General features: G+C 43.0%; 1 protein-coding gene across 1 annotated transcript in view; it reads right to left on the bottom strand.

Moving 5' to 3' along the window:
- Positions 1-773: 773 nt before the first annotated feature.
- Positions 774-20,989, bottom strand: part of LOC142498080 (NXPE family member 4-like) — a 32,218-nt gene continuing 12,002 nt past the window's right edge. Inside the window, exons 2-6 of the mRNA XM_075606586.1 lie at positions 14,671-14,778; positions 9,635-10,353; positions 8,308-8,369; positions 2,458-2,676; positions 774-1,318 (exon numbers count right to left, since the gene is read on the bottom strand). Of these exons, the coding sequence (XP_075462701.1) occupies positions 774-1,318; positions 2,458-2,676; positions 8,308-8,369; positions 9,635-10,353; positions 14,671-14,778 (1,653 nt within the window). The remainder of the gene's footprint in view (positions 1,319-2,457; positions 2,677-8,307; positions 8,370-9,634; positions 10,354-14,670; positions 14,779-20,989) is intronic.

Below are 20,989 nucleotides of genomic sequence, written 5' to 3'. Positions count from 1 at the left end.
AAAATCAGCATGCATAAATATATGACAGAATATAAACTGTAACAGAATACATTATGGCAGGATATAAAATGAAGCAATATGGTAAAGGCTGCCAGAGTACTAGAGATTCAAGGAAATGTCAGGATTCATAGAGGAAACAAGGATTAATATGTTAAAATGAAATAAAATATCTCTGTAATAAACACACTTTCACAATATATATTGTTGAAAAATTGTGTAAAAAATAGCATTATTTAAATGTCATATAAAGATCATATCATGTATAAATATGTAATCATGCAAAAATATATATACCACATAAACTATATACCAAATGTTAGATATTAAAGGCAAAAATACCAACTATCAACTGTGAACAAATAGTAAAAGACTGGAAGAGAAGATGAACAACGGCCACTATCCTAGGCAAAATACGGCATATAATATATACACACACACACATCTTATATTATCCATTAGACTAGTAACTCAGTCGTAGTAATTGACTGTCCAACATGAAACTGGGGTTATTTTATAATCTTAGCTGTAAACAGCAGCCCTCTTTTAAAATAATATAATCCCTCCGGAACCGTGAGAATCTCCCGGTTCAATACCCCCGTCCCACCGAAAAACAAAAGCCCCTTGAGAAAGAAGGGTAGTACAAACTAATTACTTTCATTTGAATGGAACACAATGAAAATAATCTCCCCCGAGTCCTTATGCAAAGTGCAATAGTTAAAAAACTGTAGAGCAGTGAAATATTATTATTATTATTATTATTATTATTATTACTATTAACAAGCGTAGGTGAAGGTCATGCTCATTATGCTCTCCAATGCTTTCCCTGGAGGATGAACATTTTCTGTAGCTGAAGCAATGCTCATGTCCCAGGCGTCCACAAATCCAACGTCGATTCCTTGGAAAACTTCCCTCAGCACCAGATACTGGGTGTACCCATGGAAGTCCCCGATCCTTTCCACCGCCGTGTTTGTATCCCTGGTGTTTTCTGTTTTGATGATGACTTTGGTGTCTGGGCTCCTCAGGAAAAGACGTTCTATGGCTCTGCGGATGTTGATGGCTCTTCTGATGTACACGTGAAGAGGGAACTGCCTGAAGTGTTGTCCCATGGTGATAGCAACTATGGTGTCCTTTCCCCCACCTTGTAGGTCGATTTGATCACTTGTGTACTTGTCCTCTTTGAAGTAGTAGAATATGAAACTTTCTAGAGGGAATCCGTGTCTCTTATAGGAAACATAAATATCTTTCTCCATGTTTAAAGCCAGAAGCGTCTTCTCCCAGTAGGCAAATCCGCTCCAATGGTAGGCAAAGTATTTAATTACTGATGGAAAACAAGTAAAAGTGTTAGAGAGAAATTACAACGTGAAAATGACTTTCCCTGTTGAGAACAGAGCAGAATCAAAGCTACAGTAAATAACTAATCTGGTATCAAAAAAACAAAAAGCAAAAGATCAGCGTAAATCCACTAACCAAAAAAATCCCATTTCATCATTAATAACCCTCTCAGCACTTACGGAATCCTGCTTAACAGGCTGCAAATCAGCTTGCACACCACCCAACTACTCCCAGAGGATTTGTTTATGGCAAGATTTGGACATAATTACCAAGCAGTTCTCTAGTCCATAAAACAGCTTACAGCACCGCTGAGTAAATATCGCCCTTTAGGCACGTCGGTCCCTAGGGTATGTCACCCTTAGGCAAGCAATATTAAGGATACCCCCCCCCCTGCCCCTAAGTAGGAAGCAGGGAGTCTCCGGAGCTGAACCTGTTAATTTCGGCTCCGGTGACCTCCTGCTTCCTGAGACACTTACCCCCTTAGGGGGTTCCGGTATCTCCTGCACAGGGTTAGCTGTCCCCTCAAATGGGCCAATGGGAAGTTATAATATATTTATTTATTTATTTTTGCACTAGTTTTGCCCGACTTTTGCAGCCTGGAGACTTTATCAATAGATCCCATAATGTCTTCAGCAGAGAAAGTATTGAGTAGCCCTGTTTAGTAAACATGGCCCTTTATCTTATTTTACCTTATTTATTTTATATTTACAAAGATAATTTAGCCAGGTAGAAGCTCAGGCCAGGAGTGGTCAAGTGCAGTCCTCAAGGGCTACCAACAGGCCAGGTATTAGAGATATCCCTGCTTCAGCAAAGGTGGCTCAATCAACTGAGCCACTGATTGAGCCACCTGTGCTGAAGCAGTGGGTTTCCATAAAACCTTACCTCTTGGTGGCCCTTGAGCACTGGAGTTGGCCACCTCTCCCTGCTCTACATAATTGGTACTCTGTGAGTGCCAGATCCCAGGACGTAGCCACTAACCCAAAAGGGTTAATACTGTTCAATGATTGGGCCACCTGTGCTGAAGCAGGGGTATCCTTAAAACCTGACCTCTTGGTGGCCCTTTAGGACTGGTGTTGGCCACTCCTGGCCTAGACCATCGTGCATCATGTGGAATATGAAACCTACTTTTGATGCCTTCAGTAAAGTGCATGATGTACTGACGCAGCGTAGAGTCCCCGATGAGGAACAGTTTCTTCCCCTGGAGACACTTGGTGAAGTCTTCGCCGGTTTGGTACAGGGTCATGTTGCAGAAAACTGGGTTCCATACATTATTCAAGAAATATCCACTCGGGACAGGGGAGCTCATCCCCGTCTTGCATTTTGGTTTTGCGCTGCTTTCAGCTTCTGGAGGACAAATATATGTATCAAAATATTACTATTGATGCACAAGCAAAATACCAGTGCTCCTCCTTCCGTTAAAAAGTTCTGTTGTTCGGATGTCTTTATTAGTATATGCAAATATCAATGATTATCCAATCTATGTACAGCAAAGTTTACTATCTGTTGTGTACCCTGATAAAACAATAAAAAAATTGAAACAAAAAAAAAAAGTTCTGTTCTTTGCCTTTTGTTTATGTGATTCCTGCCACGCTAATACACAGTATATTCATTGTCAGGGCGCTGGTGGAAGAGACCTGTGAGGTTTGAAAAACTCTTTACAGTGTACTATAAATGTTCAAATGTACAGTATCATGACGAATAATGAGTCTACGTCTGCAGGACCCCAGCTACCTGTTTAAAGGGGCAAAAGTGAAATAAGGGCAGTGGCATGGGTTAAATGGATCTGATTAACACTTTTTAAAAAAACAGTATAAGCTATTTAATATAATTTGTGTTACTTTTACCATTTTCATTGTAAACAAAAGCTTTTTTGGGGTGTGAGGATGGGGAGGGAGGTGCTTACATTCTTTATCTAATGTCTTTTGGTGTACGGATAATTGGTTCTCAAAAAACAATTAAAAGATTGTATTTTCTCTGTATTTTCTTTGCAGTATACAGTCATTTGTAAACCATCATTAGTCAGATAAACGTATATGAACCCCTTGAATCCAGACCACATGTGATAAATATACATTTTCCGTAACATACACTTGCTTTAGGGATTAGTACATTTATCTAATGAACCAACAACACTGTTTTTAAAAAAAATGGGATCTCCTACAGTATGTGAAACTTTGCTGAGATGGTGCTCACATCACATGGACCCTCTATATGAGCTTGTTCTGAAAACCTTAGCAAAGTGTCTGCACACCTAGAAGTACAGGAGGCACATACAGTACAATCTGGTTGTGACGCCTTGTGTGTATGATAAAAGCACACAAGGGTACGTGAAGCTTCTTTACATCTTTACATATGACCATACTAACTGATGTACACTACTGCTTAGGAAATGAAAAAAAAATTGATTTGATGTTCTGGAATAAGGAATACATATTTTGTCCACAGCCACACAATTAAATAAAGGGATTTTGGCTCAGCAATCAATGGAAAACCCAATTATTTTGTAATGTTACATCGTTAAATAGTTAGATAGTTACATACAGTATTAGATGAGGTTGAAAAAAGACATATGTCCATTAAGTTCAACCTATGTTAAATTTAGACGACAGACACTTATCCTTTATTTGTATTTACAGTATATTGGTCAAGAGGAAGGCAAACAAAAAATCCCTGTGAAATATCATCTAATGATATCTCAGAATGGGAAAAATAAATTCATTCCTGACTCCAAATATTGGCAATCAGATTACTCCCTGGATCAAAATCCTTCCCATGTTTACTTATTTGATATATCCCTGTATACCTTTCCTTTCTTAAATGATGTCCAACCTTTTTTGGAAGATATCTATTGTATCTGCCATCACAGTCTCCATAGTTAATAAATTCCACATTTGAACTGCCCTAACTGTAAAGAACCCTTTCCTTTGTTGCTGGTGAAATCTCCTTTCCTCCAACCTTAAGGGATGACCCGGTGTCATTTGTACTGCCCTTGGGGATGGAAATTTATTTTGAAACCTCCTTCTATTGTCCCTGAATATATTTACATATAGTTATCATATACCCTCTTAGACGCCTCTTTTCTAAAGTTAACAAATATAATTTAGCTTGTCTCTCCTCACAAATCAGATTATCCATCCCCTTTATTCATTTGGTGGCTCTTCTCTGCACTTTCTCTATTTCCATAATATATTTTCTAAGGAGTGGTGGCCAAATATTACTCCATATTTAAGGTATCGTCTTGCTAATGCTTTGTAAAGAGGCATAATTATGTTTACTTCCCTCCATTCCCCATTTAATGCAAGATAAGATTGTGTTTGCATTTTCAGCTACTGCCTGACATTGAGCACTATTGCTAAGCCTGGTGTCTACAAGCACTCCTAAATCCTTCTCCATCAAGGATACTCCTAATGTATCCCCATTTAATTTGTAAATTGCCTGTTTATTCTTGTTCTCAGATGCATAAACTTACACATATCTGTATTAAACCTCATCTGCCATTTACCTGCCCAAATTTCCAGTCGATCCAAGTCCTTCTGGAGAGAAATTACATCTTGCTCTGATTTTATTACCTTTCACAATATAGTGTAATCAGCAAAGATGGAGACTTTGCTCTCAATGCCAACCTTGGGGTCATTAATAAACAGGTTATAAAGCAGGGGTCCCAGTACTGATCCTTGAGGTTCTCCACTTACAACTTTAGCCCAATCTAAAAAAGTTTCATTTACAACAACTCTCTGTTGTCTGTCCTTTAACCAAGTCCAATATGCTTTATTTTGTACTCTAACCTCTTGTGTGGAACCAAATCAAAAGCCTTTGAAAACTCTAATTACCCTGGTCTAAAATCCTACTTACCTCCTCAAATAAACAAACAAGGTTAGTTTGGCATGATCTATCCTTCATAAATCCACGCTGACTATTAGTAATAATTTTGATATCCATTAGGTATTCCTGCATATTATCCCATACTAAACTTTCAAGTAGCTTCCCCACTATTGATGTTAGGCTTACAGGTCTGTAACTAAGAACTCTTGGATGTATGCCATCTTTAATTTTATCAAGCCACCCATGAACTTCATCCTCAGTTAACCAATTGCTAGTTAATATAGAGGTTGTGGCTTCCTCCTGCGATACTCTTATTGCAATTGATTTTTCCCTGGTAAATACAGAGGCAAATAATTTGTTTAATACCTCTGCTTTTTCCTTATCTGCAATAATTTGTCTGTCACAATGAAAGGGTCCTATATTTTCTTTTCTTTTTTTTTGTTCGTTATTATGGTACTTAAATAATTTTTTAGAGTTTTTACTTTCTATTGCAATCTTTTTTTTTCATTATCCATTTTGCTAATTTGGTTGCCCTTATGCAATTTTTGTTACATTCCTTATTATTCTGATACAATGTCTCCGTCCCTTCTGACTTACAGAATCTTAACGCCTGCCTCTTCTTTTCCATTTCCTCCCCTACCTGTTTATTTAGTCACATTGGTTTAGACTTATTTAATTTATATTTATTTTCCCAAGGGTATACACTGATAAGTGTGCTTTCTAACAATGTTTTAAAGACTGCCCATTTATCATCCACATTTTTCCCTGCAAAAACATCATCCCATTTATTTCTTCTCGATTATTCCTAAATTATTCAAATCTACCTTTCTAAAATATGAGGTTTTTGTTGAATCCAGGTAATATGGTTTTTAAACATTTATTTAAAATAGTCCATGTTATGATCACTGTTTTCCAATTGTTCCCGGTTTTGAATTTTTTTTTATTACTTCTACATTGTTTAATATGATCAAATCCAGTATTGCCCTCTCCTGGTCGGTTCTTTAATAATTTGAGTCATGTACAGGTAATTGTCTTTAAGCACCCTCAAAAACCTGCTCCCTTTCGATTTAATGCTCATCTCAGTGCCCAGTTTATGTCTGGATAATTAAAATCACCCAGTATGCAAACATCACCTAGTTTTGATGCCTTTTCCATTTGCAAAAGTATTTTGGCTTCCACAATCTCACAGATATTTGGTGGTTTATAGCATATCCGTACAAACATTTTCTTTATACTTTTACATCCACTACTAATTTCTATCCCCCAGGATTCTACATTTTCATCATTCCCTTCATAAACATCTTCCCTTCTTATAGGCTATAGATCCGTTTAACATATAAACATACACCACCTTCTCTTCTATTTGATCGATCCTTCCGAAAAAGGGAATAACCCTCTAAATTAACTGCCCGGTCATGAGATTCCTCCCACCATGTTTCTGTAATGATTATGATATCATACTGCTCCCTTGCAGCTATTAATTCAAGCTCTCCCATTTTATCTGTAAGGCTTCCTGCATTAGCAAGAATGTATTTAAGGTTTTTTTCCTGTCTGGGCTTTTATCTTATCTGCTCCTTCCTTTCTGCGCCAACTTCAGCGGCTGCTTCCCCTGCCCCCCGTCGCTACCCATGCCGCCGCCCAGTGCATACCTTGAACTCTGTCGTCGCTATCTTGGAATCTGGCACTGGTGTTACAGACTCTCAGCTGTGCTCCACTACTTCATGGTCTCTCAGCCACTCACGAGCAGCTCCTCGACACGACTCTGCCATGCCCCTCGTCCGGATTGGTCACTGTCGCTTTAAATATCCTGCTTTGCCTTCACTTCCTGGCCGAGCATAGATCCTTATGGGATGTTACTTGTGTTTCTGCCACAAGCCCTAGCTTGTTCTCTCGTTACGTATTTCTCTGTTTTGTTCCAGTTTGTTGTACTCGTCAAGTTTCCTCCAGGCCTGCTGCTGCTACGCTGAGTTCCTGAGTTCCTGGTTCTTAGAGACCTGCTTACTTTTGCGCTGTACACAGGGTTACTAGTGCTGCCTGGCGGTGTTCCCATTGCGGTCAGTCATCCCTCTCCTAGACCGGCGCCATGGGTCGTGGACGCCACTCGCGCAAACCTCGTTCCCGACCTGCAGCGATTGCACTGAAGCAAAATGACCAGCTTGATTTCCTGTTGCCGACCCCTGCTTGGACTACGACTACCCGGATATCTCTTACCCCGACTCTGGTTCGTCCAACGACTATGCTGTTATCTCCAGTCCTGAACCCGGCCTGTTTGACTATGAACTGCGCACTCCGGAATAGTCTGCGCGGTCTAAGGTCGGTGATTTCATAACCCAGCCTCAGCCCCGCGGTCCGGTCCCGGTTTGTGGCGAGCACAATCGTGACAAGTCTTTAGAAGTTTTCTAGTATTATCTGTATTTAATATGGGTGTCTCGCTGCTTGCCAAACTCCCACTTGCCCCCATCCTACCTCCATGAATCCCTAGCTATGTGTAAATCTTGATTTAATTTCATTGCGCCAGGATGTAGTTTGTACATGAGTTTTCAGTGCCACAGAGGTCTCTTCAGGTGTAAAACTAAAGAGGGAACTTGGTCTCAAACCCAAGAATGATTACCTTTTATGTTGCTGTACTAGAACCTGCAACAAACCTGCACTTATCCAGGGCAAATACAGTGAACTGAACTCCAATATAACTCTGACAGTGTCTTATTATTTAAAAACATAATTATTAGAGATATTTAAAGTTGTCTTGGCTCTCCCATGAAAGTCCCCTGAAAATAGTAATTCAAATTAATATTGAAATGAAGCATCAGGATGAAGCTATTTGTTGATGTGCTAGGACAAAGCGGGCACATTCTCCATTTATCTTTTTAATGCAATTATGGGTGTAATTCACAATTTTTTCCCGCAATGTTTCCAAATTGTTATTGGGACTTGAACAAGAACAGCCACAATGTTTGTGAAAATACTTGGCCACAATTTGTCTTTATACCTTTCTGACATCATCTATTCTCACATCTCTATTAATTACTGCAGAGAAAAAAAAACTAAAATAAACTCATTAACCCCATTGCTGTCAAATTGGTCAACATCCCATTACAGAAATGGCAAAACAAATTATCCAAACGTATTGAGAGACAGAAAATTTGTACTCACTGTTACATTTTATCACATCTATGAAGTCGAAATTTTTGGGGATGTCAATACCAATGTTGGACCTTTAAAAAATAATTTGCAAAATAATTGTTATTTCTTTTTATTTATTAAAAAACAAAACAAAGCAATATATACATGCAAGTTTATGATTGCAATAAATACAGTAAATACAGGTAGTCCTCGCTATCCAACATTTCACTTTACAACGAATGGCATATCCAACGCTTTACAATACAACCCTACGGCCATTTTTCGACACCGGAATGCGTTATCCGACACCTAAATGTGTTATCCAACGCTCACCGCCACTGATTAACATGGGACTCACTTTACAACGGTTTCACTATCCAACGCTACTTCCAGAACGCATTCCGTTGGATAACCGAGGACTGCCTATACCAATAATATTCACTCACAGAATGTATGACATGCAGTACCCTACAGGGAATGGCCATAAGAGCGAACCCCATTAGAAAACATTGCAGATGTGGGAGAAAAATGTGATGTCATAAAATATCTGATGTCATATGTAATATATTACCATCCCTTCTTGTGAAGGCATTAATCTCTTCACTGCCAGGTGGACTTCTGAGAGCCAGGGAGAAAAGTCTCAGTGATTCATTTACGAAAGGTAGTTTGTTAAAAAGTAATACACTACAATCTTTTTTCCACCTGCAGTATATATCTATGGTTTCAATTAGACAACATTATTTAAACAAAGGCCATGCATACTGTAGTTTCTGCACACTAGCTCAACTTCTCTCTCAGATCCCCTGGTCAACATTACTTTGACCAAGCAGGATTTAAATGAATGAGACTAAAACCTTCTCAAGCATGGGGAAGACGGCTTTACAGCACATTGAATAGGGGACCTCTGTTTCTTATACTGTACTACACGTGGTTTAATCTATTCAGACATGAGCTTTAATAATGCTGACATTGTTGGTGCAGGAAAGTGAGGTGTCTTGGACACTTCTGCTTGTACAGTAGTTGGCGTCTTTGGTTGCCATTTCAAGCCATTCCTCAGGACTCAGTATCACACACGGGGGGTTGTATGGCCCAAATTTATCAGAGGATAAACTATTTCCTTTCATTGGGATTCCTTTACTTTGATACAGTTGATGCTGTTTATTGCACTGGTTTTGTAGCTGTGAGTCTTTAGTAAAACAAAATCTCCATAGATACTAATAACAAAGTTCATGAAGGCAAGAGCAGCAATTGTAATGGAGAGGAAACCACAGCTACAACAATCTACTTCTTAATCAGGCTGCATTGATAGGTGCTTCACATACATGTAACATGAAGGAAATCAGACTGGAAATGATACCTTTGAAAGAGTTGTTTTTCCTCATTGCTGAGATATGAGACCTGTAGGTCTACACCCCTCATATCATGCAAACAGTCACATGGTAGATTGGGAGGTTTGATGCAGTAGAAGGCTTCCTCATTATCTGCATCTATATACTCACAGACCTCCTTGTCTGTTGTGTCAAGTCTGAAGCCACATGTAGTGATGGCTTCTTGACCAAGGCTTATAAACTTGCCTTGAAAGCCAATGACCCCAAGGCTGGCATGTCTAGCTCTCCAGAGAGCCGAGACACCTTCACTAGGATGAAACAGCAAAATAGAGCTCTTGACTTTGCCCTCCCAATATAAATGGAAGTGGATATGATAGGTTCCATTGTTGAAGTCTTCCACCCTTCCAGACGAAGCAGCTGATAGATCTGGTGAGAAGATCCGTGGCCTAATGAAGTCTCCTCCGTAAGTCTTCCTGTTCCCTATATAATCATACATATCAAGTTGCACCACAAAGTCCTCCCCAACACAATATTTTGCTCTGGGATTTGCTATAGAAGATTTACTGTTTCTCCCACTTGTGGTCCTATTAAATTGTGTGAAATGGGCTTTAGGGATGAGCTTCTGAATCTTGTTGAAGATCTTGTTTATTTTCATTTGAAGTTCACTCGGGGCAATTTGAGCGATCTTCTCTTCCTTCTCTTCTCTGACTGGCTCAGAACAGTTTTGAAACATCGGTCTAAGAGAATCCTGCAATTTTTAGACAGAGACATTCATTAAAGCTGCAGTTCAGAGAAGGCGTTCGATAGAATAGACTGGCTATTCATGGACCATGTTATGCGCAAATTCGGCTTCAAAGACGCATATCTAGAAGGAGTCCGTAGATTATATCAAAATCCATCTGCAACAGTAAAACTACCAGGGGGCAGTAACCAGAGATTTGAGATTACTAATGGAACTCGACAGGGATGCCCCCTATCTCCTCTCCTCTTTGCATTAACCATAGAACCCCTAGCAGCGGCAATAAGAACAAATAGAGACATCAAAGGAATAGAAATTGGACACAGGCAGCACAAAATATCACTATTCGCAGATGATGTCATTTTAACCCTGACGCAACCCCAAACATCCCTACCTAACCTCCAAAAAGAACTCCGAGATTTTGGAGATATATCAGGCTATAAAATCAATAACGATAAATCGGAAGCATTAAATTTAAGCCTGCCAGAGCCAGAGGTGATACTCCTCAAATTAAACCTTAATTACCATTGGAGCTCCTCGAGTATCAAATATCTGGGAGTAAAGATAGCGAGGAACTACCAATCCCTATATCAACAAAATTACCCGACCTTGTTCCGGAAAATTAAACAAGACCTAGCGAAATGGGGAGGATATCAAATATCATGGATCGGGAGAATGATCTCGGTTAAAATGAACATACTCCCCAGATTATTATACTATTTCCAGACGCTCCCGGTCCACATCCCTGGCTCAGAATTAAAAAACATACAAAAACTAATCTTCCACTTCATTTGGCAGGGTAAGAAAGCCAGAACCGCTAGGACAGTTCTCCTGGCATCAAGGGGTAGAGGAGGACTTGGTGTCCCAGACATCACCAAATACTACCTAGCCGCACAATTGCGACAGGTGGTAGTCTGGAATGCCAACCCAAACCAATACTGTTGGCTAGATATAGAATCATACTACGCCGGGACGCCTTCACTACCAGCTTGCCTTTGGTCCCTGAGCAGTGAAGACATGCAGAATAGTAAACTTAAATTAGGCCCAATGAGACACACATGGGAGACCTGGACGAGATGCAAATATAAATTTAAGCTCACTTCGCCCCAATCCCAACTCATACCAATTCACAAAAATCCGAAATTCCCTCCTGGTTGTGAGCCCAGACAATTGGATCAATTCAAAGCAAAAAACATTAGAGCGATCGCTGACCTCTTGAGCATTGGAGAATTCCTGAGCTATCAAAATCTACAAACCAAATATGAAATAGCAAGGTTGGACGTGTTCAAGTATCTACAAATTCGACACTTTATTCGAACCTTATCCCCAACGTTGAAATTTCCCCCTCTCACAGTTTTTGAGCGGCTCTGTCGAGAAACAGGCCACCAGAAAGGTCTTATAACACAAATTTACGCAGTATTGGAAAGGGCTATAGAAGCCCCCACCCATGACTATATGCTGCATTGGGCAGCAGAATTGGGAATAGTTATAGACCGAGAGGACTGGGAAAGAATTTGGGAGAATGCCTCAGGAACTTCCATATGTACCACAATCAAAGAAAATATATATAAAATACTGTTCCGCTGGTATCTTACCCCAGTTAGAATAAACCAAATCTACCCCCAGGCGTCCGATCTATGCTGGAGAGGTTGCGGTCAAAAGGGGGACATGGCACACATTTGGTGGACATGTCCGGAAATTCAAAAATACTGGGGAACCACTCAAAAATTAATAGAAGAGGTCACCGGCCTCAAAATCCCTGTTGACCCGCTGACCTACCTGTTGGCCAGGCCCCATGAAAATGTGGACCGACCAACAAGTAAATTAATCTCCTTCATCCTAACAGCGGCTAGATGTGCAGTGGCAGCCGCCTGGAAGAAAGTGTCTCCCCCCTCAAAACAAACGATAAAAAATAGGATACAAGAGGTAATGAATATGGAGAAACTATCGGCCTTTTTGAAAAGATCCACGGACTCCTTTAATAAAACATGGGACCCGTGGCTAACCCATATGGCACCCCCACGCCCCTAACCCAAAAATTAAAAGTAAAAAGAACGAGTCTAGAAACTCCAATAGAAATATTCTGAGGACGTGATAAGCAACAGGTATCCCCCCCCCCCTTCCCCCTCCCCCCTCCCCACCTTCCCTTCTCCCCCTTTCCATACTCTTACTCTCTGTTTCCATACTCGCGCCCCCCTCACAACCCCAGGAGGGTCAGGGGGGCGATGAGCTTTCCTCTTTCTTTATGGTTTCTTTAACCAAAAAATGGAGAAAACTTGTATTAGGCTGTATTAACATATATGACATGTACAATGTGAAATAAGTATTTGCCTAATAAAAATTTTTGGAAAAAAAAAAAAAAGCTGCAGTTCAGTCTTTTTTTTTTGTAATTTTTTTTTTACTTCAATAGTTTTATGTGTGCAATCTCTAATTACCTAAAGAACTGTGTAGCTGCCGGTCAATTCGTTCTCCATGTATTGATAAGTCGAAATTTGGTGACATAATTAGTGAAGGGATCTGTTTATATTCTGCTTGTCTGTCAGTGGAAGCTCATGAATATTCATGAGCACTGCTGCACTGACATGTGCTAGAGGGAGGGCAGGGCTGACAAAGGGGTGTGCCAGGGCTTGTGACAAGACATGAAGGGGCAGTGCCTTAGCAAATGCTTGTTAAAATAGAATACAAGAAAATTGGTCTTTCAAAGTTGTTTTTTTAAAACAGAAAATGCTAAAAGTATTTTTTCTTACTACAGAACTGATTTATTAAAAAAAACACACATGCAGGATATTGACTGAACTGCAGCTTTATATGAAGATCTTGATCATGTTTGATCATGATTTGAGCTATTTAAACCACATTTAATCCATTTGTTGTTGGTATTATAAGACACATCAAACCTCACTTATTTAAACAGAGTTGACTTTTCTGGCTGATGGCTTCTTATAAACTGAATCCCAATTTTGTCTTAAGTTAAAAAAAAATGTGATGGCCTCTCAATAACGTAATACATTCCATTATAATACAGTTCATACACCCCTGTAATAATACCTACCTAACTCCTCCTATATCTCAATACAACTGCACCCAATATCTTTTCCTGATTTCTCCATATGACTCATCCCTAACTCTTTGCTCCATATAACTAACTGCTCCTTATAACTGCTCCTTTTAACTCCTCACATTGCTCAATATAATCACTACTGATAACTCCTCTTGTCCAACATTCATATAACTGCTCCATATAACTCCTCCTATTGCCCCATATAACGCTCACTATAACTCCTCCTATTGACCTATATAATATCTCCCTATTACTCCTCCTATTTCTTCATATAACCCGCTCACTATAAATCCTCCAATTATTCCATATAACTGATCTCTATAACTCCTAATATTGCCCCATATAAACCCCTCCCTGTAACTCCACTGATTGCCCCATATAACCGCTCCTTATACAGTAACTCCTCCTATTCCCCATATAACACAAACTATAACTCCTGATATTGCCACATATAACCTCTCCCTATAATGCCTCCTATTATCACATATAAATCCCTCCCTAAAACACATCCTATTAACCCATATAACTGCTCCCTCCAACTCCTCCCATTACCCCATATAACTGCTACCTATAACTCCTCCTATTGCTCCATATACCCGCTCCCTATAACTCCTTCTATTGCCCTCCATAACCGCTCCATTTAACTCCTATTACACTAAATAACCGCTCCATATAACTCCTCCTATTGCCCATATAACCCCTCCATATAACTCCTCCTATTACTCCGTATAACCGCTCCCTACATCTCCACCTATTGTTCCATATAACTGCTCCCTATAACTCTTCCTCTTGCTCCATATAGCCTCTCTCTATAACTCCTCTTATTACCATATATAACTGCTGGCTATAACTCCTATTGCCCCCTATAACCTCTTCCTATAGCACCTCCTCCTGCTCCATATATCCTTTCCCTATAACTCCTTTTTGTACTCCATATAAACGCTCCCTATTACTCCTCCTATAACTCCTTATAACTCCTCCTATTGCCCCATATAACCACTCCCTATAACTCCTATTGCCCCATATTACCGCTCCCTATAACTCCTTCTATTACCTCATTTAACTTCTCCCTTTAACTGCTCCCTAACTACTATTGCTCTATATAATTGCTCCTTTCGTTCTTCCTACAGTTCTATATAACAAACCCTACAATTGCACGTTAGCACATAGGAACAGGAAATAGCCGTAAAACAGCTTGATTCAATAGCTTGCTCAATATATTTCCCCCAATAAAAGTTTGGGCCTAGTTAAGATGTATTTTTTACCTGGAATATGTGCCAGTACCACATGAAACTCAAGAGGAATGTGACAGTAAACAATATAGGTGCAAACGATCTGTTCCTTATTATTGCCATTGAGATAACGTAGATATCCTGTTAAAGAAAGAGATAGTTATAGTCAGGTTACATGTTTAAATACTGTAAAAGCAACAGTCTGTGTTAGGGTAACTCGCTCGGCCTTCTTATTCATAGCGTTACCGGAGAGGTTTCACTTTTTTTGATCACAGACTTTGAAAACCATACAACATGCTCTCCTTGGTGAGACACGACAAGCCCCTAACAAGCCGCTTACTAAAGCAGGATGTATAATGCATGAAATATGTTATTATAAACCCACTGTCCATAACCATAGGTAAGATGGTGGCAAAATGCTTGCACCTTCAAATCAAAATGCTTAACAGTGATAATTGTAACGCTCGGCCTGCCCACAAGCCAGACGAGACCCCGGGACTGAGGTGGAATGGAGTAATACCACACACCTGACAGTAAACGGGGGCACGGCCGGAGTGTGGAAGTAGCGTAGATGGTCCGGGTAACAAGTATATTAAATGATACCATACTTGACAGCTCCGGCGTAGAAGGGTAAAGTTCGTAAGCCCAGGGTCGTGGATTGGAGAGAGCAGCATCGTTGATTGTCCCTAAGCCTGGGTCGTGGAGTGGAGAGAGCAGGGTTGTAGATTGTCCGTGTGCCGTGTCCAAGGGTTGTAGAAGTCTGCAGCGTAGAAAGTCCGAAGTGAAGTCCAAAGGGTTCCAGAGAGCAGAATAGTAGAGTCCAAAGCAAGGGGTCAAAATCCAGGGAGGTCAGCAGAATTTCCAAGGATAGGATATAGCACTGAAAGACAAGAGAGGCCAGGCAACAGCAGACAGCAGCTACTGCTGCGGCACAGTTTATTCGAGCATTTGCCCGTTCTGTGCCGCAGCAGTAGCCTGGCGCGCGCCCGAGTGTGACGGGCGCGCGCCGAAGCAGCGGAAGAGCGCCCTCCGATCGGGGCGCTCTCCCTACCGCTGCCGGGTCCGCCGGGTCCCCCGGAACCCCCTGCCGCTGTCCCGCGATCGCGGGACACCAGGGCTCCCTCGGGGAGCCCCTGGACACGCGTGCAGGGGGCGCACGCTCCCGATGACGCGTGACCGCGCGTCTATGACGCGCGGCACGCCGAGGGGCGGCCACTAGCAAGCCGGGAGATTTCCCGGCTTGCGGTACCGACCACACTTCAATAAAGTGTGTCGGTAGTGTACACATAAAGGGAACTCCCGCACAGCTAAATTTGAACCACGGTGAGGTGCTAACTAGGTAAGGAATGGATGTATACAAGAGAAAAAGAAAACCTAGTGTGTAAGCACTCAATCACAACTGAATGAATAGTGATAATGTTAAAATACTTTATTTGCAAACAATGAATAAAAAAATGGGGTTTAAAATAAAGAATATATCAAACAGCACGTGACTGTGATCATTTTTAACATAACTATGAGTAGTTAAGTAGTATAAACATATGGAGATCCTTGATAGATATTCAGGATCTTGTGCTATAAATACAGCCTCCTACAGATATGGAGGTAGGGTCGTAATACAACCACCATACAAATAATGTCTCAGCCAAATAAATGTGTATTGTGAGAACGAATAATTGTATAGCGCTCTGAGTATATGATGACATTAATGGTGTATATATTAATACATCTAGGCAAACAGAGCAGAGATATGTGTGTGACTACCTGTTATGTAGAATAGTGAGTGGCTGGTGGGTAAAACCCCAGTCATCTACACACTTAGCACTGCTGTTCCGTAAGGGTGTTACTAGTGGAGGCACTTAGTAACTAAAAGCCCCTTAAGCCGTATATCCAAGGACTGCAGGTATATACGTAATAAAAAGATTAGTGCGAACACCCTCAATGGGGTACCTTGGCATATAGTATAAACCTAAGTAGCATAAACATATTATAGGACTTGGCTACTGGGCTAATAGAGAAGGTACTTGTGTATCCTCAGTAAAAACATAAGCAGTTAATTGTTTATACCCTCAGCATATGGTAGGTATTAGTTGCATTGGTAAATGTAGTATATACCAATAACCCACATTGATTCTCCTAGTCAGGGAAATATTGGCAGGTAATGGCAGTAAGAACACCGATATGCAGCTAAGCCGTGCTGAAGGCATGAGCAGCTGATCGTATATACCTTCAACATGCGGTAGGTATTATTTGCAGAGGTAAGTAGTATATACCGTTACCCACTGTAAGGAATCCGCTCCTCGGTTTGCTGTTTGCCTTGCCTTGCAGACATGTGCGGTCCTGGAGCACTTCTCCTGATGTTTGCTGCAGCCTGGATTCACTCACCAAAGCAATACACACTCCCTCTGGTATCTACTGCAGCTGTGCTAGTTGGTAGCATGCCAGAAGGGATAGCCTGTTAACTTGGTCAGCAATCCTGGAGAGGGTCTGCGCTAGGCTAACCAAGACAGGTAGACGCCCCAGTACTGCATGGAAGCCCCAGAGTACACTAGCCCATTCCAGACCACTTACCAAAGGGAGCACAGACTGGGAGGAAGGAGATACAGCAGACACTGAGAGAGTGAGCCTAGCCTGAGGTAGTGCAACACGAGTCCAGCCTACATTAGGTACACAAGGTGGTGCATCAGGGCAATCTTTATTGTACCGGTGTGGTGGCTGCCCCGCAGAGAGGAGCCCCATGTACGATAACTGCTACGAGAGAATGTCGATCGCAAGAATGGAGGATCCGCGCGGTGCGGATAGTCCAAAATGGCGACCGGAGGCTGATGGGGAGAGCACACGTGGCATGCGCCCCACTGAAGAGCAAGCTGTTGCTGACATGTCTTTCACGAGCTTGCTATGGAATGGAGCGAAGGCTGTAGCCGCACTGTTTTGGTCCATCTTAGGACCTCCGGGTACTACCCTGGAGGACAGTATTGAGGACATTGTGATTGGGGCTGATGGAAATGAATTCCAAAATGGCGGTTCCCGCTTCCCCGGGAGACCGTGTGGGCCGAGTGCAGAGAATTCTGCAAATGCAAAACTTGCAGAGAGTTGGCCAGGAGTGGCGCCAACAGGAAAACCCCGCCCTGATGGGGGGTATGGCGCGAAAGCTGCAGCCGCGCCTTCATGGACAGTGACTAATTTAGCCCCAGTGCTGGGTCACCCGATAAATCTATGGGACCTCCCCCTAATCTCAACCAGGGGGAGTGGCTTCCAATTATGCCCCGTGGGCATGAGTCCAGCGGACCCAGGAACTGGTGCACTGATGGCGCAACTACCTGAAGTAGTTCCGGCCGCTGGAGTGGCGTGCAAAAAGGAAAGGTACTTTGCACGCAAGGCAGCTGAAAGAAAATGGCTGGAATTGGTGGCAAAAGAGGAACCCCACCCTGTTGGGGATAAGGGCGCGAAAGCTGTGACCGCGCTCTCTAGGACTGGAAGAGGTGCGGCCTCAATTAAAGGACATCCTATCCCGTTGTGGGACCCTCCCCAAATATTCACCAGGGGGAGGGGTCTCTATCTCTGCCAGGCAAGACCCGAGATGTCTGAGGGAAGAGCTGGGTGTGAGCTTCCTGGCCCACAGTTGCGAGCTGGGGAACAGGAGAGACCATTGTGCAAAGTGTCTCCCGTAACCAGCACAACAAAGAGCGAGATGGTGACTTACAGCGCGGAAGGAGGAGAAGATTCCATCCCGAGCCGACGGAGCGGTGAGATACATCCTTACCCTCCCCAGGTGCCGGTGGTGGCAACGGTGGAGGAAGGCCTAGCCCAGGCCCGAGCGGAGCGGAGAGCAGAACCATCACTACCGGTGGCGGATGTCGTTGTGGAGGAAGAGATCCCGCATGGGGATCCATCGCAAGATGGCGGAGTATCCGGTTCCATTGATGACGTCATTTTCGGCGGAGGTAGCGGAACGACCAGAGAGAGAACCACAACGCCTCGGCGATCGGGCAGTGCTTCCCAATCACCTGTGTCAACAAAGAGCTGGCAGGCTGCGAGGAGAGCTGAGACGGGTGAGGCCCAACCAGCGGCACGTCCGCACAATGATACAGGACTATCCAAAGGCAGAGAGCGGGTCGGAACCCCGCGGATGCCCATTTCCTGTCCCTATGCCCAACCCCATGCCCTAGTTAAAGCCCCTGTCCCTATCACCTTTTCCTGTGGGTCCACATCCAGTTTGGGAGTGTCGGAAGGGTCCCAGGGAATCGGTGAGGAATGGACTGGGGAGAGACTGAACAGCTATGCCTCTGATGGTGGGTCGAGGGGTGGAGGGCGGTTGGGAAAAGTATCCGAGTCCTGATGGGTACCCAGTGTGGCCGTAGTTAAGTCTCAGGATAGCTCCAAACAAGAGAGGTGGTCTAGGCCTCTTTCATCAAGGACCTCTGGGGTATCTTCTTGGGGGGATACAGAGGAGGGGGACTCACTAGAGTGGGGGTCTGAGGAACGTAAGGAGACCCGATGGTGGGCTCCCTTATTTGAGGGATACGTGGGGTGGATGGACCGCACACGGTTCTTACTACAGAAAGAGGACGTAGTGGACTATTGGTGGGCGGTGGGGGAATTTACACCGGCCCAGAGGAAGAGGAAGATGCAGGAACGATGGTTTCAGATATGTCAGCATAATATAGAGCCTATGGGGCCTGGGATATTATCTGACCCCGTGGACACAGACGAGCCCCTGTCATGGGTGTTGCCAGGGAGGGCAGGGAACGCAGAGCTGACTAGGAGCAGCCGGGCCGAGAGGGCTATTATAGCCAAGTACAAACACTCGCATGGCCTGGAATACCCATACGTCCCTGAGCCCCTCATAGAGGGAGAAATTGAGTTTAAGATGGGTTCCACTGGTGAGGATAGGGGATATGGCACTGATGAGGAGGAAGGATCAGGGGAAGAAGATTGGGATCCTGGCGGGTTACATGAGAAGTGTCACCCAGAGGGTTACAGCATTGCTGCTTTAAACCCAGTGGACCATGCTGTGTGTAGGCCACCTTAAAAGGGTATGGTAGTACCACTAATGGATACTCCATCAGGGAGTAATCCTGGTTGTTATCATCTAAAGTTAGGATGTATCTGTTACTATGTATGATGAAGATATGTACTGTAATGTTGTGACTAATTATGTGTGTTTTCCATTTTACAGTGCTTCCTGAAGAAAGGTACTTCAAATTTAGGTCCCAGCCAGGGATGGTGGGATTCACCAGGGGGAGAATGTAACCATGCTGTAAAATGGCTGCAGTCATCTCTCCTGCTGACAGTAAGGCCTGGTAAGTTAGGGGCATGCCAGTAGTAATTATGGAGGTTTGCCCTCACACCCTGGTGAGGTGCCCTATGTATGGATGGGAGTGGTCACATGCTCTGAATCCATGATTAGTGATGTCAGAGTTGTGTCAGCCCCCAGAGGATACATAAGGCACAGCACTGTTCAAAAGTTAGTTGTTAGAAGAGGAGTTCAGAAGCTGTTGGAAGGTTATGTAAGAGACTATGAGACAAGGAGCAAGTCTGAGTGCAGGCTTGGGAGGAGACAGCTTATAAGACTGTGACCAGGGACCTGGCACAGGGACTATCTCCCTAAAGGGGAGATAGGGAACCCACCAATTAAGGGAAGAGATACCTTTCAAAGGGAAGTGCGGTGAACATGGGAGGCTGAATACACCCCATTGTGGAGGGCAGCTGGCCCACCGTACTAATAAAGATGTTCCTGATTAATAACACTCTCGTGTGCAAGTGTGGAGTTATTGCACAGAGAGAAGCACCACAGAGGAGTTCCTCATCAGACTCATCCCCAAGCGGACGCCGGGATCCTGATGAGGTGGAGGCGCTGCACTGGATATAGGTAGGACTCATGCACACTACCTCAGCTGCCTGTCTGGGTTGGCAAATCCCCACACACCATCATGCGGGAGACTCAGGAGTCCTGTTGCCAGCAGGTGCACCACCAGACACTACCATGTAATGGGGACTGGTTAGACCACAGGGGCCAATATGAGATTGGGTGGGTCAGGCCAGTTCAGAAAACCCGTTACATACAGTACCTTGAAAAGGAGGGTCTAACCTCCCACAAGCTGCTCAATAAGCAGTTACAGGTGGATTGGCTAAATACATTAATCACACCCTAATAGTGGTGCCCACTGGAATCATGCTGCTAGGGATTTAATTCGGCCCAACAGTAAATGTAAAACAAATATATATATTCACTGCATTTCTCCGTGTAAGGAGCACGCTGCTGCTGAAAAGATTGGCCATGCATATTTGAAAAACACATCAAATGATGTAATCAAAATCTCCTTTGTCTTACAGACTAGGTTTCACTGTG

The sequence above is a fragment of the Ascaphus truei genome, chromosome 6 (genome assembly GCF_040206685.1).
Source record: "Ascaphus truei isolate aAscTru1 chromosome 6, aAscTru1.hap1, whole genome shotgun sequence".
Taxonomy (NCBI): domain Eukaryota; kingdom Metazoa; phylum Chordata; class Amphibia; order Anura; family Ascaphidae; genus Ascaphus; species Ascaphus truei.
Note: the sequence above shows the minus strand (reverse complement) of the source record. Positions and strands in the feature narration are given on the sequence as shown.